Source organism: Castor canadensis, chromosome 15 (genome assembly GCF_047511655.1).
Source record: "Castor canadensis chromosome 15, mCasCan1.hap1v2, whole genome shotgun sequence".
Lineage (NCBI taxonomy): Eukaryota > Metazoa > Chordata > Mammalia > Rodentia > Castoridae > Castor > Castor canadensis.
The window spans coordinates 100,163,545-100,181,595 of record NC_133400.1 but is presented as its reverse complement, the minus strand read 5'-3'; the positions used below and the strand labels follow the sequence as shown (position 1 = coordinate 100,181,595).

General features: G+C 48.3%; 1 protein-coding gene across 5 annotated transcripts in view; it reads right to left on the bottom strand.

The window, feature by feature from the left end:
* Pcnx2 (pecanex 2) overlaps nucleotides 1-18,051 on the bottom strand; it is a 192,747-nt gene that overhangs the window by 52,854 nt on the left and 121,842 nt on the right. For all 5 annotated transcript variants that reach the window (XM_074056857.1, XM_074056858.1, XM_020182141.2 and 2 more), the window contains one exon: nucleotides 15,750-15,879. In XM_074056857.1, the coding sequence (XP_073912958.1) occupies nucleotides 15,750-15,879 (130 nt within the window). The remainder of the gene's footprint in view (nucleotides 1-15,749; nucleotides 15,880-18,051) is intronic.

The window sequence follows — 18,051 nt, the reverse complement described above, 5'->3', positions numbered from 1 at the left end:
ATTAGGGGAAAAAATGAAAAATCAAAGAATAAGGAGCTGGCACGTTCAAAATATCAATAAAATCGACAAATCTCTAGAAGGACTGACAAAGAACAAAAGGAGAGAAAACCCAGCTACCGACATTTGTACACTGTAGACCCTACGTGCACCCAAAGGACAGTGGGCAAGCCATCAATAACCTTCCCTGCACAAATTATGCAACTTAGGTGAAATAGGTCAATTCTTCAAAAACAGTAGTACCATGAATCACCCGTTATGAAATACATCACTCAAATAGACTCTAACTATTAAGGTTATTTAACTGGCAATTTAAAAATCCCTCAAAATGAATCTCCAAGTCCTGACAGTTTGCTGGGAAATTTTTTCACCCCAACTAGGCATGGTCTCTTCTGGAAATTATAAGAGGAAGAGATACTTCCTAATTGATTTTGCAAAACTAGTATTGCCCTGATTCCAAACCCTGATAAAAAAGTCTATTCAGATTTTTCCATTTCATCTTGAGTCAGTTTTAGTAGTTGTGTTTTTCTTTAAAATCCTGTATTTCATCCAGGTTACCTAATTTATTAGAACACAATGGTTCATAGGATTCCCTTATAATCTTATAATTATATAAGGCCAGTAATAATGTCCTCACTTCTATTTCTGATTATAGTAATTTGAGTTTTTGCAGTGCAGGTGTCATTCTAGCTGAAGGTTTGCCAATCTTGTTGATCTTCTCAAAGAACTAACTTTTGGGTTCAATTATTCTATTGTTTTCTCATTCCAAAATTCATTAATCTCTGTTCTAATCTTCTTCTTTCCTTCTATCTGCTTGTTTTAGTTTTGTTTGTTCTTCTTTTTCTAGTTCCTTAAGGGGAAAGTTTAGGTGACTGACCTGAAACTATTCTTACTTTTTAAGTCATTACAACTATGAATTTCCCTCTGAGCACTGCATATCCTACATCCCATAAGTTTTATTATACAATGTTTCCAGTTTCATTTCACCTCAAAGTATTTTTTAATTTCCTTTGTGATTTTTCTTAGACCCACTGGCTGGTTAAGAGTGTTCTGTTTAACTTGCACACATTTGGGGACTGCCCACACTTTCTCTCACAATTGAGTTTCCAATTTCATTGCATTGTGGTTGGAGAACATCTTTGAGTGATTTCAGCCCTTTAAAATTTACTGATGTTTTATGGCCTAGCAGGTGGTCTATCATGGAGAATAGTCCATATACACTTGAAAAGAAGTATTCCTTAAAACTTTTGCTTTGCAAAATACCTTATAAAAAGGATGAAAAGGCAAGCTACAGACTGGAAGAAAATATTTGCAGATCCAACAAGGTTCAAGTGTCTAGAATATATGAAGAACTCTCGAAACTCAACAGTTTAAAAACCAGTCACAACAAAAACTCCGATTAGACAATAAGCAAAAGACACGAGGAGACATATCTCTGAAGAGAAAGTACCAATAGCAAATAAGCTAAAGGAAAGATTTTCAAATCATCCATCCTTTGAGAAAAGCAAAGTGAGGCACACCTTGGAATCGCCACAATCAAAAATGGTGGAGACATCAAAATACTGCCAATGGGGTGGAGAGACTTCACCACCCATACTCTGCTGGTCAGTTGTAAAATGGCACAACACTGGAGAACAGTTTGATGGTTTCTTTAAGGACAACCACACAACCATTGTTGGCATTTTGGGCCAATTAACTCAGAGAAGCAAAGACTTATATTCACACAAAAACCTACATGGTGAATTCCATGGCAGCTTTGTCCATAAAAGCCCAACACAGGAAACCACCCAGATGTCCCTCCATGGGTGAGTTGCTAATAAGAATCCAGTCCATGCATGCCATGGAATCACACAGTTATGGAGCAAACTATCAGGAGGTCCAGCAACCTGGACAGATTGCCACAGGATTATATTGAGTGAAAATAGCCACTCCCGAAAGGTTGAATGCAGTACCATTCCATCAATATAGCAGCCTTGCAATGACAAATTAGAGAGGTGGGGCACAGATCCTGGTGAAGGAGTTAGAAGGGGGAGGTCCTCCAGGGCAAGGGTGTGTTTAATGAATCAACCTTGGGTTCTGGGTTCTGATGGCTTTGCAAGCTGACACCATTGGGGGAAAATGACAAAGGGTACTATGTTATTTCTTTTCATTGCAATTGGCTTTTTAAAAAAGATTTAATTAAGAAAAAAATCTCCATGGCTAATGGTGGGTCTGAACTTAGGGACTATAAGGCTTTCGCCATGATTTTCATCTCTGATCTTGGCTTACTTGCATATCAAATGAAGATTGCTTCCCTTTCTGTAGCCAGAAAAGCCAAGAACTTCAGCATTTCAAGACATGAAGTCAGATCATTCATTCACTGGATAGTCATGAATATTTAGGGAGTGAAGTATGTTTTTTTTCCTTCTGCAATTTCAGCTAGTAAAAACAGTAATTTAAAAAGAGCCAGTTGAGTGTGGAGTTTGAGTAAGTGGGGAAGCCGAGGTTTGTAAGGGATTTGTAAGAATTAACTTATCAGGGTGATGCTGTTCCCCGAGTTTAATTTGCCTGATTTAAGGTTTTGTCTTCTGGGTGTTACATGTGCCTCGTGTCAATTAGAGTGTGGTAGACAGTGTGTCCTGGACATGAAGCCACATGTACTTTCCTCATCAGCTACTCGTGGTGCTCCCAGCTTGGAGTCAGGTGAGTCAGGCCTCGTTCTGCCGGCCTTGACTGTGGACCACAGTGCTCTGTGCAGAGGCAAACTGAGCCGCTTGAGCCAGGCCTGAGTCCTTCAGCGTTCACGGTCACTTGCCTCCGAGGGGCAGCAGCCCAAGGGGCCATCCCTGAGCAGATGCCTCACTGCCCACCATGCCCACTCTACCTCGGGCAGTTTTGTTGCCCAGGGACACAGCACGATCACACACCAGCCAGTTGGGCACAGAGATGGACTTCGCTCTCTTTCTCTGTTTCCCTCCATCCTAGAGCAGAGCTCTGCCTTTCGCTCACGTCAAATCTTAACGTCTGGTGCGAAATCAAGTCCAACTGAAGTTACGCTCCTCGTGCCACAGTCATCTGGAGGGGCCTTGTCAATCCCTTGGCTGCTGAGTAATACTGCAAAGGAAGCACCTCATGACGTCCACTTTGACATCTTCTGACAGCGCACCCCAGGCAAACCAAGTTTCGCCAGGAAACACAAATGACAAGGTACGGCACTCCCTAGAGTAAGCCCACGCCATCAGTCCACGAGAAACCTGACTTCTGTTTCTAGCGTGGCTTGTGAGTTACTAAATTATTGAAGGGTGTGAGGAAATGAATGAGGCAGCACATCTGGGTACAGTTGTTTTCTTTCTTCTTCCTCCCCCTCCCCCTCCTCCTTTTTCTTCTTCCTCCTCCTCAACTTCTTCTCCTTAAGTTGTGGCAATACTGGGGGTTGAACCCAGGGCTTTGCTTTTTGTAGGCAGGCACTCCACCATTAAGTCACTCCATCAGCCCAAGTTTTTTTCTTTTCAAAGGGAGAAAAAAGATTAACCTTTCACATCCTAACCACGTCAGAATAACATTTGTTCCCAAATTTGATTTTTCAAAAACTAAAATGGGTTGTGTGTAACTCTGGCTCTGGGGGCACACAGGACAAAGATCAACAGAAAGCTGGCACATCTGTCTCTCCAGCCATTCTCCATCCTCTCCGGCTGGCTTTTTCCTCAGAGAGGCTCTTCGACAATGGGGGGAAAATCTTCAGGCTTCCCCAGCAGCTTGGATTGGTAGTTGAAAACCACAAGGTGAAAGAAAGCCAGTGTTCTGTCCTCCTGCCCTCTTCTTCAAACAGGACCTCTTGAATTTCTACCAGAACAATTTCCTTTAAGGTCCACTAATAACTTTCTCACAAAGTCCTCCCTGGCTGCAGTGATATGAACTCCTAACTTTGCAACCCTGGAAGTAAGTAACAATTTTTTGAAATGACCTGCTAACACATCACAAACTGTAAGAGGAACAGAGGGCACTCAGATGTCCAGAATTTTATTGAGTAATTTCCCTCCTAACTCTCATGTCTGTGATTATTTTTATATTATTGGTCATTTTCATTGAAATGCAAAGGGGACATCTATCTGCTTTGCTGAGTTTACAGACAGGGTCAAAGCAGCCATCCATACAGGGAAGAGCATCAGAGAACTTGTGGTGGGGACAATAACAGAATGCTTCCAAAGTAACAGATGAGAAAACAACAACAACAAAAAAAGGTGTTTCCCTGTGTTCACAAGAAATGGGAAGCATACCAGTGAGTGGGGCTGCTGGGACCAAGGGGCAGCAGCTACTTGCAAAACCTGGATGGGTCTTTGCTCTCAGTAAGCTAGGATTCAAGTCAAGTTTGGAAACATGCATAGGGTGGCGATTAAAGAAGTCCTACGTGATCACTGGAATCCTATGGAATAAGTTTGAACACAGAGCCTCCAAGGCCGGCAGTGCCTGAAGTGGCCCGCCCACGCCAATTCTGTGATAGCTGTAGAATGAGAACACCATGTGGCCTGTCATGTCACTTGGGTCTCGGCCCATCTCAGGGAGGATGTTTTAATTAGCAGAGCTCAGAGTACTGGGCCCTAGGGGGTGGATCCTACCTGCTCAGATGCCTGGAACCAGCCCAGCAAATCTCCTGCATCTTGTAACAGAAGGCTGGAGACAGTGTAGACTGGAGACAGTGTAGACAAGCTACATGCTTGCTAACTTCCTTGCTTAAAATACATCAGCCCCATCGCAGCTGGAAAAGCTAAGAGGTGGCCGCTCTCCCTGGCCACCTCTCCTCTGCCCTCCTGCTGTCCCAGCCTTGCCCTCCCTGAGTCAGTCACAAGGCCTCGCTCCTGGGATCTTGCAGAGTCAGCGGCTCCAGACAGCTGGGACGCCAGTGGGCATGTCTGGCTCTGTCCCATAGTCTCATGGCCTGCTTCAGGACACTTTCCACTGCTCAGCAAAATGGACCAGGACCCCAAGTAAAATTACACCATGTGGCATAATAAGCTCAGACCCGTGCTATTTGAGAAATCCAATGCACAGCATCTTCCTGCTGAAATATAGCTTCCTAATAGTTCATCACCAGCCTCAGGTGTCAAACCTTATCTTTGGGGGGAGGGGGAGAGCTCTCTGGCCATCAGCAAAGCAGCGGGAGGGCCCAGCTCATTTCACTCCTCACTCTAAACAGCACTAGAGCACAGACCTGGAATTCCAGCAGAGGAGATCAGAGGCTGGAGGGGGAGTGGGAGGCCACAGGGCTGGTCAGAGGCAGAGCTGGGGAGGCTCCAGCAACTAGTCTGCCACTCCTGTCTGGGGGGCCAAGGGATACCAGGCACCTCCTCTAAAATTCTAGACTGCATAGATCATAGAACTTTTGTGCTGCCACTTCTGGAAAGGGTGAAGAACCTGTCTATAAAAGCCGTCACCTTCTTATCGGGGGTCTTAATTTCAAGGAAACTCAGCTCAGATGGCAAACACAGACGAAGGAGTTCACTGGCTCATGCAGCAGGAATGTCTGGTTGGCCAGCTGCTCACGGGGGAGAGGGTGGTATCATCTGAGACCATCCTCTGTGTCCCTTTTGTCCTGCATCCTTAGGCAGCCAGCAGTCTTAGGTGTGCATCCTACATTGCCAAGTCCAGTGGGAAAGAGGGGACTCCCCTTCCCTGCAGGCCTCCTACCCACCAAAGCTCCAACTCCCTCTGTCTGGGCAGAAACAACAGACCTCTGGGACACCAGTTTCATTTTTTTCTTCCTGTTTCTCTGGCTTGCTGGTCATGGTCTCACCCACCTCCACCCATCTCTTGCTTGGCTATGCCTAACTACATCTTACCAGTAAGGACATGTGACAGACTCACTTTACATGTCCTTCCTCTTGGCTGAGTTTTAGCTCCTCTTTGGTCCTCACTCTGTTAACACCTCCATTATACATAACAGAGATTCTTTCTTGCTCCTTTGTCCTTACTTCTGTTTCTTTGGGCAAGTTGGTGGCTTGGTCCATAGTCCCATGGGCCCACACGTGTCTACCCCAGGACCCACTGTGTCCCCAGATATGGTCCTCTGGAAGCTAAGCCAGGTTAATCCCTAAACTAGCTTCATCTCTGCTCAAGCTGCTCTAACAAGTACCTTTGCCTGGGCTGCTCAGACACAGTAGGTATTTATTGCTCATGGGTCTGGAGGCTGGAGATCTGAGGTCAGGGAGCCAGTATGACTAGGCTCTGCTCAGGACCTCCAGAGTGACACCTCACTCTGTCCTCACATGGTAGAAAGGGGCCAGGAGAGCTCTCTGGGGTCCTTTTCATAAGGGCTGTGATCCCATTTTGAGGGCTCTGCCTCATGACTTCATCACCTGCCCATCCTCTGACCATCACATGGCAGGCTGGAATTGCAGTGATGCATTTTGGGGATGGAGGTGCACACATATCCAGCCCATTGCAGTCCTCAAAGTGACCGATGTGCACTTTTGTATTGCTCAGAACTCACATTTTCATCCACATTCCCCAAGTCCCCTTCTGGGGGGACTTCCACAGGGCTTCCATTAGTTCTAAGGAAAACGATCCTTCAGAGATGTGTGAAGTCTTCACCACTCCGGAATTTTAAGGGCAAGTGGTAGCCTCAGATAGGAATTTCTCATCTTGTAAGAGACGCTCAAACTGCTTTAGCTGAAAAAGCACTGACTCCTTGGGCAATGAATTAACTAAAAACAAGAGAAGCTAGCATCCCTGCCTCCATTTTTTATCTGTCTTTGCTCTAAGCTCTTCTCTTTACAGTCACTTTGCAATCACCTTGGATTCCAAAAAGGCCAGAACTGATAACATCTTTATGACAAGGGATAGAAACTACATGCAGCAGTAGACCTTCCTCAGAATGGACCACCTGCCTGGCTCCAGATAACAACTCAACGGGGACCGACCGAGATAATGACCAGCCAGATCACACCTGTAACTGAATTGTTTAACTATGCGTACCTTTTGTCCCCTGTCCCCAGTTCTTTGTCTATCTAAACCTGTAACTCATGTCTGTACCTGAAGATGACTGAAGATGAGGCTGAGTGTTTACTTTGCCTCTTCACACGACATGTCCTGGGCCATATAATAGCCTCCTTTCTCTGCCTTCACCAGGCCTCTTTATTTGGTGTTTAGGGGAGGGTGGCCAGACCTGGCATATGGAATGTCAGATCCCAAAACTCTGGTTTCAAAATCACTCATTTTACAAGAAAATTGCACCTGAGTTAATTACTAGGACCCCCTTCCCAGGGCGTCAGAGGGTCACTCACCAACCACTCAGGTCCTCGAGACTTCATGCCTGCTCATGCATCCCTGCTCAGGATGGGGAGCTACTGGAAACCCGGCTGGAGACGTAGGGCAATCGGGAAGTCCCCATCAGGAATGGGCCGAGATAAACTTGTGAGCTGCTGACATGACCAGACCTTGCAACACGGCCCCTCACCAGGACCTCCTGCAGCCCCGGGAGGTGGCGCCCAGCTAGGAGCCTTTGTGGCCCAGTAACCACAGCTGGAAAGCTCAGCTCATGGTGCCAGGGTGGTCTGCGTAAGTCACTTCAGCTCTCATCTGTCCAGGACCATGTCTGTCCCAGCAGCTCTCCTGCCACTGAGAGGTGTCTACAGAATGCTTCCTCAGGGAACCAAGAGGCCACATCTGGAGTGAGGCCCTCAAACGAGTGGTCTTGGAATCTTTCTTCTCCAGACAGTTCCCCTAGCCACACAGAGCAATCGCAACCACGGACGTGAAGGGCAAATGCGTTACCTGAAGATTTCTGATTCGTGTGTGTGTGTGTGTGTGTGTGTGTGTGTGTGTGTGTGCATGCGTGCTTGAGAGTGTATGAGCATGTGTGCATAAGTGAATGTACATGAGTGTGAGAGTGAGTGTGTGAGTGCACGAGTGTATATGAGTGTGCGAGTGTGGGCTTGTGTGCGAGTGTGCACGAGTTTATACGAGTGTGCGAGTGTGGGCCAGTGTGTGCATGATGTGAGAGACCTCAGGACATCATGGAAATGCTGGGAGCTTGGAGTAAGGCCAGAGCAGGGCTGATATTCTGGCTCAACTGCTCGGCAGTTTTGTGACTGAGCTTCTTGTCTCTGATCAGAGAAATGAGACAAATGCAGCGCTACCGAGGGGACGTAAGGCTGGAATGGCTCCACTAGCGGACATGAGCCGTGTCTAGTAGAGGTGAAGCGTCGCTTTTGGGACACTGTGCTGCTACTCCGCTCCCTCTTCCTCCATTTCTGTCATTACTAGTGATAGATCTGGGAGCAGCACACCCCAGACTCTGGATGGGAGGCCGTAAGAGCCTTAGGACAACTCATGAAGGAGCCTCGTGACTGTGTCTCAGCTGTAACTAGAACCCGGCATGGAAAGTGTGTGGACTCCTTTGCCACGATGCCACCAGGCAGGTGCCCACGTAAGTTATGGAATAAGTCACCTGAACGATGGAATATGTGAGTCCCCCACTGTGCAACGTGAAAGGGGGCGTGGATCTTAACTGTAGACTGCACCTTATCAGTCCACACGCTACAATAGGAGAGGCTGCCTGCTTTGTGCTTTAAAAAAATGGAGCCAATCATGGCAGCCAGCCATACCTGTAATCCCAGAATTTAGGAGTCTGAGGCAGGAAGATCATGAGCTGGAGGGCAATCTAGGTTCCAGAGAGAGAGAGAAAAGGAGGAAGAAGAAAGGAAGAAGGGAGGAGGAGGAGGAGGAGGAGGAGAGGGGAGAGCAGAGAAGAGAAAGAAGAGAAAGGGAGAAGAGGGGGAAGGAAGGAGAGAAGGAAAAATGGGAGGAAGGAGGGAGGGAAGGAAGGAAGGAAAGATGGAAGGAAGGAAAAGTGGAAGGAAGAAGGAAAGATGGAAGGAAGGAAGAAGGAAAAATGGAAGGAAGAAGGACAGGTGGAAGGAAGAAGGAAAGGTGGAAGGAAGGAAGAAAGAAGGAAGGATGGAAGGAAGAAGGAAAGGTGGAAGGAAGGAAGGAAGAAGGAAAAATGGAAGGAAGAAGGAAAGGTGGAAGGAAGGAAGGAAGGATGGAAGGAAGAAGGACAGGTGGAAGGAAGGAAGGAAGAAGGAAGGATGGAAGGAAGGTAGATCCTGGATGTCAGTAACATCTGGACGAGGGGACAGATGGAAGGAAGGAAGAAGGAAGGATGGAAGGAAGAAGGAAAGGTGGAAGGAAGGAAGAAGGAAAAATGGAAGGAAGAAGGAAAGGTGGAAGGAAGGAAGTATGGAAGGAAGAAGGACAGGTGGAAGGAAGGAAGGAAGAAGGAAGGATGGAAGGAAGGTAGGTCCTGGATGTCAGTAACATCTGGACGAGGGGACAGATGGAAGGAAGGAAGAAGGAAGGATGGAAGGAAGAAGGACAGGTGGAAGGAAGGAAGGAAGAAGGAAGGATGGAAGGAAGGTAGGTCCTGGATGTCAGTAACATCTGGACGAAGGGACAGGATGCCCAAGATCTGGGCCATTTCACACAAGGAACAGTGAGAACCACTTAGCTGGGTGCAGAGGGTGGCAAATGGAGGAAAACTGCATTCAAGCTTGCCTCATGCTGGGTTGATCCAGGACGAGCAGGTGCATCCTTGAGACTGTGTATCCAGGTGACACCACATGGAACAGACCCAGCACAATGAAGGTGTGACAGACAATGCTAAGGCTCCCAGAGGAGGCTGAAGACCTCTCCTGTGCAGGACCTCAAAGAGGCCGAATGTCTCTGTTTGGTGAGGAGCACAGGGCAGACACTGCAGGTCCTGTGGGTTCTTGCTGCCCTCAATTCCATAGGACAAACCCAGGAAGAGGCTGGAAATTAACCCAGGAGGATTCCTGGGAGCTCACTGGGGCTAGCGGGAGAATTTTGATCATCTACTTTGCTGTTGGATAAATCACAAAGCGGTGAAGTAGAATCCTGTGATTCCATTGTGGTGGCTGTAAGGCTCCAAGACCACATCTGGGGTGCTGTGAGCAGCTGTGGCAGGGAGGTGAATGGCTAGAGGGAAGAACTTGCATTTCTGGGCACCTCACAGCTGCCTATGGGCTGAGGTCACATGAGGTATACGGCATGTCATTTTACAGGTTGATATGATTGCATTCTGCCATGTCAGAAAGGACTTCAGGAAGGTTGCAAGGATTTATATAAAATGTGTCTAGACACAGGTGCACTAAAAGCTGAATGAGAGAAAGGTAGGGAAGGAGAACAAGATGGGTGAGAAATAGGACAGAAATGTTTTGCACAGAAATGAAATAACCTATGCGTTTACCACTGTGAACCGGGTCTCGTTTGGAGTTTGTGACTTCAGGAAGCACACAGAGACAGCCATCCCACATTGCAGATGAGATAACTGAGGTTGCTTTGGTTTGACCATCCCCACCAACACTCACGTTGAAACAATCCCAAGCGTGAAGTAGGAAGAGGGTGCAAACTTAGTTCTGCAATGGTATTCAGAGGCAGGTTCTTAGGGAAGTGGTTAGGGTGAAGTGAGGCCATAAGGGTGCGACCCTGATCCAATGGGACTGTGGCTTTAAGAGAAGAGGAGAACTGGACTAGGACATCTGGCCACATAATGCCCTGCACAACCTCGGGATTCTGTAGAGTTGCCACCGGTAAGAAAAACCTCACCAGATGTGGTTCCTTGACCTGAAACCTCTAAAACTGTGAGCAAATAAACTTTATTCTTTACAAGTTCTCTAGTCTGTGGTATTTCAGTTACAGCAACAACAACAAACTAGAGCAGACTAAGACAGAGCTCACAGACTGAATGACTCCCCCAGTATCTAACCCGGGTCATGGCCTTGGATTTAGTGGGATGTGACTGACCTCAGAGCTCAGGCTTTCTGTGGACCATCCCCACCCCAGGAAGAGCTGAGAACTATGCAGAGCCGAGCACGTTCCCCCTGGCCCACCTGAGTCCACAGACCCACAGAGAGGGAGGGCATTTTGTGCACCTGTCCCATGGCGGATTCCTATCGGTATGGCCAGCAGGGGGCGCTCACATTAGAAGCCTGGCACATTGTTGGAAGGGATGATGCTCACAAGATGGGAGGTTTTAAACCAATCTATGAGCAGCCTAGAAAGGAAACAGCGGGAAAGCTGTGTTCCCCTCCTCCTAACTCTTGCACGACTGCAAGCACCTGACATTTTATAGAAGACTTCAACATATCAAAACAAGATCACTGTTAATGGAAGTTTCTGTTCTTTGAGAGAGCTAAAAAGGGTCAGCTCCTTTATGACAAAGATGTTTGTTGAGATAACTGGGTACACGAGTCAGGCCACAGTGATCTGAACTTCTGCCTTACATTAATGACAAGTTGGTTAGTTCATGGATGTTTATATACAGAGAGGTGGATGATAAATCAGGATGTCAGGATGTGTTTCTTCTCTCTCTCTCTCTATCTCTCTTTTTACTTTCATTTCTTGGAGAGAGGGTCTTGCTTTTGAAGCCCAGGCTGGCCTCTATCTCCCAACTGCTGAGATTACAGATATGCACCACCATGTGTGGCTCTGTGTTTTTACAGCCTTCTCAATCTCTCTCACAAGAGGGGAAATAGAAACACAGAACACTGACACCACAGTGTACTTCCTCTTGATGCCTGTAATTTAATGGAGGCTCCTGGCAGAGCTGAGCAGAACTGACTTTAAAGACTGTCCCAGGCAGTCTCGCATTGGTTTAGCTGTGAACTTTGTCACTCTGGCAAATGCAAACCTAGGCTGAGATTTTCTTTCCCTCTGATGTAATACTCCTGAGCTTAATTTATTTAAGAAATATTTGCAAAGTACCTACTATGTGCAGGGCCCCCTAGAGACACAAGGATGAAAACTGCCTGAGGCCAGAACTGAAGGTGCCTATGGTCTGTGTCACAACATGGCGGCCTCAGTCCCTCTCATTCTCCAAGTCCTTCTTTAAGCTGGGTACAATCCCCTCCCTTTAAACCTGGTAGGTTTGTGACTTGCTTGTAGATCACAGGATGAGACAGAACTGAGGCTGTAGAACTATAGAGACTGAGTTAGAGAAGGCAATGTGACTTCTGTCACACTCATGAGGCCACTTGAGCTGGGGCCCTGAGGCTACCAAGCACTGAGGGAGCCCACATCGCCAGAGTCAACAAACTTCTGAACCCCAACCCACAGGAACCAAAAGATATAAAGAATCGGTCAATGTCACTTTGGAAGCTAACATCTGTGTGATTTGTTATTCAGTAAGAGCTAATCAGAAGATAAAGATGTTGTTATAGGATTTACGGGAAAGAAGGGGATTCCTAGTTGGGGTGATTGTAGCAACTTCATGGCAGAGCGGCCAGTGAAGCTGGGCTTTGTGGAGTAGGAGTGGACGGGAGATGGAGAAAAGGGGGGAGGGGCACAGCCAAGGCGAGGTCTGGAGTGAAGAACCCACTGTCTAATGGATGGAGGTGTGGGAGAGCGTGCTGTCTCACACTTACATTTAACTGAAGAAGATGGAAGAGGCCTGCAGAGACCAGCCACACTCCCAGAGCTTGTCTGTGGGCTGCACGTGGTGGTGTCCGTCCTGCTGGACAGAGCAGACTGGGGCATCTCCACAGGACAGGGCTCCATGGACCTTCCTTCTACTTGGTCCCCGGAGCCTCAGCAGGCCTTTGAGACAGGCCACGTGCTCTGAGCTGGGTTTAGGACATCTATGCCAGAGCTCTGTGTGGCAAGAGGTTTGCCAGCAGGTCAGGAGGCTAAGGTAACAGGACAGGTAGGGACACACCTGTCACCTGCCCTAGTGAGCCAGAGTCAGTCGGTGAACAGGGATTCAGGACAGGCCAGTCAGGTGAAATGGACAGGCCCACTTACCAGGTGGCTGGTAATGTTCTTGTCACATTGTCAGAGAATTAAAATGGTTTTGTTATAGTACAGGGCTCGCTGAACCCCAGAAATACCTAAGTCAGCTTAGAGACTTAAGGTGAAATCTGAGGGGCAGAAGAGTGAGGGAGTGGAGTGTACGGGGAGAGGAGGTGAAGGAGGGGGCACCATTGGTGACCCCTCTACACACACACCCCAGGTTGGTGGTGGCTAATCAGTATGGTGAATGTTGCTCACAGGGAAGTGTCAATTAATGGCCCCTTTACAATGATGGAACCAATAAAAAATGAAACAGAATCAATCACACTAACTGATTACTCCTTTGTATCGGGCTGAAAGGAGGGTAATTAGAACAGTGCCCCAAAAACTCCACAGTAAGAAACAAGAAAGCATTAGGATTTCAAATTAAGGAAAACAAAGCCAAGTTTAAAATAACTGGAATGAATTCTCCAGAGTTTGAGCAGCAGGATCCAGATAAGGTTTCCTGCCTTTTCCTCTCCTAGTGTCCACCATGCTGCTGTCCTGAATTCATTCTACACCCTGATGGTTTATGCAGATGGGCCACCTGGCTCTGCCATGAGGTCTTCAGAAGACAATGCAGACCTTCCAGAGACTGAGTTTTGCAACAAGAACCTTTCCTCAAGCGGAACTGGAAAAATCCAACTTGACAACTTCAGAGAGACCTTGTAAAGAGTGGGTATCCTTATGTGTCCCCACGGTTCCTGCCAACCCAAGGCAGACACCCCACAGACAGCACAGCTGGGCTGTGTGACTTCCTGAGGAGAAGATGGGCATGACAGACAGCTCTCTGAGAGCTGGGTAGGGAAGTCTAAGCCTTGCTCTGGGTGTGTGTGTTTAAGCAATCCCCATAAAATGGTAATTCAGACCCAAAAACATCACCCCAAAAGGCTGGCTGGCTTTTGGAAGTGAGAAGACTCCACAACAAAACAGAAGTCCTCTCCTGGGGGGTGGAATGCCTCCTGCCTTGCACTCTCTGCACACATTTCTCCATTCCTCCATCCATGGGGACACTTGAGACTCTTCCCAACTACACTCGATGTGTCGTGCTTGTACCAACTCTTCCCATACCTGAGACACTGATTCCCTGCCTGAGAAGAGTCAAAATCAAGCTTCTGTGCCTACGCTCAAGTTTAAAATGCTCTGTGCTTTCCTTCCCACGAAGGTAAAAGTTTGAGAGCACATTGCTCACCTCAATGGAAAGTGTCTGCACGTCTCAGAAGTGACTTTCAGAGTTCTGAAAGGTCCTTAAAATTGTTTTCTTCTAAGAAAGCTTAAAGACAGCCAGGTATGGTGGTGCACAAGTGTAATCCCAGCCTTCAGGAGGCTCAGGCAGGAGGATGGAGAGTTGAGGCCAGCCAGGGTTACACAGCAAGACTGAGGTATCAAACAAACACACAACAAGAGCAAAGCTTGAAGACAAGACAATGTTCGTAGCTTTCTTTACTCTCTGGTGCTGTGAACTTACTTGTTTCTGTAGACAGATGCAAAAGAACCGCTTTGTTTATGTGTAAATGCCAACACCACTTTACTGCAACCACAATAATCCCTCTCTTGGAAACGAGGAAATCTGCTGGGCGTGGAGGGGCTCCCCGCCGTCCTGTGGCCTCCACACCAGCTCTGGGGGTGCTCTGCCTGGGTCCCCCTGAGTGTGAGCTGCCAGGAGCCGATCCGCTCAGGCGGGATGGGACCCCTTTGCGAGCTGGGAACACCAGCCGAGGAGCACACTCACTCGGACACACGCAGTGCCTACTGTGTGCAGGATGGTCCCTGGCGCTCCGTGTGTGCCAACTTGCTTTCTCTTCACCTCGAGTCTGTGAAGCAGGTCCTGTTACATCACCCCCACTTTTAGAGAGGAGGAAGGAGTGGCCTGGAGCTGCCAGGCGAAGAGGTAGGTGGAGCTGAGGCCAGGACCCCAAGCTGTGCTCTAACCTCTGCGCCACCCCACATCCCCAAAAGGCTGCCTGCTGTATTCAAATAACCAGCTCACTGAGGGAAACATGGAGCCTTGGGCTCCTGCCTTCATGTCCACCTCTGGGTCACAGAACGCACATGGCGACGGGCCAGAGGTATGCAGGACAAGCACATTATAGAATCAGAACCCAGGTCTGACGTCATAGACCAGGTCTGGCTGGGACAGCAGGGAGAGGGGATCAGAAACGGAAGTCCTGACTCAGCGCACGGGAGCCCAGTGGCCTCTGCCTATGGAAGCCAGCCTGGATCTCGGTGTCTTCACCCCCACCTGGTCCAAAGTCCTCCCCCAACAAACCATGAGGAAGTTTTTAAAATTACTCAGTAAATCTTCGATCCTGTTTGTCACCTGCTCTTGGAAACAACGCCCAGGCTAGGGTGCAGCTTGGTGGAAGAGCACGTGCCGAGCACGTGTGAGACCTGGTTCCATCCCCCGTACCAAACAACGATGACAGCACCAAATAACGCCCCCATCCCATCACCACCTGCTTGAGGATATTTATGACCAGCCTACAGAGTCAAGAAAACAGTGAATAAATACATTCTGACGTCCAGTGGTGTTTCATTTGCCCAGAGCTAGGCTGGGTATGCATGTGACAACCTGCATGTTCCGAATGCTCACAGAGGGGCAGACAGGGACGAAACCTGCACCCAGGGGGACTCTTAGTGCACCAGATGACAGGGACAGGGCTTGTCCATCCCCTCTCCTAGTCACCTGCTGAGAGTTGGCAGCATAAAGGCTTTTCCCTCACCTGGTCTAGTATCAGACTTTTGAGTCACAATCAGTCACCTTGCTTCAGGGCCTGAAACCCAGGAGCTGAGTCAATAAACTGTGGAGTCACCAGGAGCCCAGATCTGCCCGCCCTCCCCGCAGAGGACAGAGTTCGAGGCCAGGCTTTGCAGCCGGGCAGGGGGTGACCTGGGGGACCTGGCGTGAGCAGGTTAGCATGGGCTCTTACTTGTAGTTTTTCTCCCAGAATTTCACAGGCCTGACGTAGGAGGTGATGAAAATGACACTCCCCAGGAATGGGCTCAGGGGCGAGGAGAACACCGAGGTGGCGAGGGTCTGGAAGAGCAGCATGGCGGAGTCTGAGGAGGTGGAGTTAAGGAAAAGACTTGTCTCCGCCGTGTTCCAAGTATCATTTCAGACTGTGACCTCTTTTCCTGAAAACTGTTTGCTCACCAAAGACAGACAAGCGGACAGGCACTTAATCTCAGTTCGCACAGATTTAGAAAAATCAGACTTTCAGTAGCACCCCGCCAGGACTCATCTCACTACCATTAACCAGCAATTCTTAAAAAAATCCCAGTGGTCTTGGGCTGATGCGTGGCCAAGGTTCAGTTCCCGAGGACTGAAGGGATCAATTCCCGTTTGCTAAGATGTCATTTGCCTAGCAGAATGCACTGAAGTACTAGATGGCTTTATAAATCAGCGAAATGGAATGACATGTCTTAAAAGTAGTAACTGTGTTTGGAAGACAGCACCGGTGTTTCAAACAATCTTTTCCCATTCTTTGAAAAAAAAAGTGTGTGTGTGTGTGTGTGTGTGTGTATGGTGCGTGATGTGTATACATGTGTGCGTGTGTGTGCATGTGTGTTCATGTGTGTGTGTGCATGTGCATATCATGCACTGAATGCCAGTGGCTCCACCAAGTCTGGTTTATCAGCCACAGCACATGCACACGCCACCTCAGTGCTTTATGGGCCACGTCCCCTCTTTGGCACTCTTTCGTGAGGTTCTTGTTTGCCGGGAGACGGTTTCACACACTCTGCTTGATCGGAAACAGACTTAAAATTGTTCAGCGTTGAACCTGGTGCAGCTGCAGCCCAGTGGGACCCTAGCCATGCAGGCAGGTGCCTGGAACACCCTTGTGGTGTGAGATGTGGTGACACCAGAGCTGGAAGACCAAGGCTTGGGCACAGCCAAGACCAACCTGCCTGGATCTTTCCTATGCATGTCCTTCCATGTCCCTTGGGTGAGTGTTGGTCACATACAGAAGACCCACTGTGACCTCCCACCAGGCTGACTGCCCTTCCGGAAGGTGATGGCAACAGTGTCTCTCTCACTATCGCACAAACCGGGTCTGGTTTCCTTAGCCAGGGTTCAGAAAGTTCTGGCAGAGAACAAAAAGAAAATGGTTGGTACAGATAGGAAGACTGCATCTCATCGTCAAGCAGGACAGGGGAGTGACTCAGGCTTCTAGGAGCTCTGACATTGTCACTGGTGGATCAGGGACGGGGTGAGGCAGGGGTCCTGACAGTCCCATTTATATGGAAAACCTTGTATCGTCACAAAACCAAGATCAGAGTTTTTTCCCTCAATAGTAACTGTGTCAGCCAGTGTGGTGGCTTGCGCTTGTAATCCCAGCTTCTCGGGAGGTAGAGAACAGGTTTGAGGCCAGCTGGGGCAAAAAGGTATTGAGGCTCCATCTCAACCAACAAGCTGGGCTGGGTGTTGCACCTATGATCTCAGCTACTCAGGAACCACAGGTAGGAGAATGGAGGTCTGAGGCTGGCCCCAGGCAAAAATGGGAGAACTTATCAGAAAAATAAATAAAGCAAAAAACAGCTGGGTGGAGGCTCAAGCAGTAGAGCCTTCCTAGAAAGCGTGGGTCCTTGAGTTCAAATCCCAGTACGACCAACAAATAAATATATAAGGGAGTAGCAGTACCTCCTTTCTTCTCCGTGTATAACTTTCTATTTCCTCCCAGACGCCTTCAGAGTGAGCAAGGACACACTCCGCCAGTACAGATCTATCCCAGCGTTGTTACACTGTTTGGGTATCAAGGAGGTCTCCCTCATGCTGCCGTTAACACCCAGTTCTCTCTATTCTGACCCAGGTTCAAACGGAGAACTACTGAGCAGTGTGCTATGGAGAGCTGAAAATACCCGTGTTTTGTGCAGAACCATTTAGATGTTTTCAGCTTTCAGAGGAAGAGGAAACAGGTGATAATAGCACCTATCCCATTTGGTGTCCCTTGTCTCTGAAGAAAAGGGAATGACTTGAACGTGTCATGGAGTCAAGGTGCTGAGGGAATTGTGAGAAGGCAGAGTCACAGGGATGTTGACACTGGGAAGAGGGAAGGAAGGGAAGTCCCCCTTGGGTGGGTTAGGGGTGCCTGGAGCTTGTTGGGGGAACAGAACAAAGCCTGGTGCAGCCAGGGCTGGGCACGGGGCTGGAGGGGCTGCCACTGGTCTTCTTATTCATTCTAAAAGTCCCACGAGAATTGTATTGCGCATTTTTTAAATGCCCCAAACAAT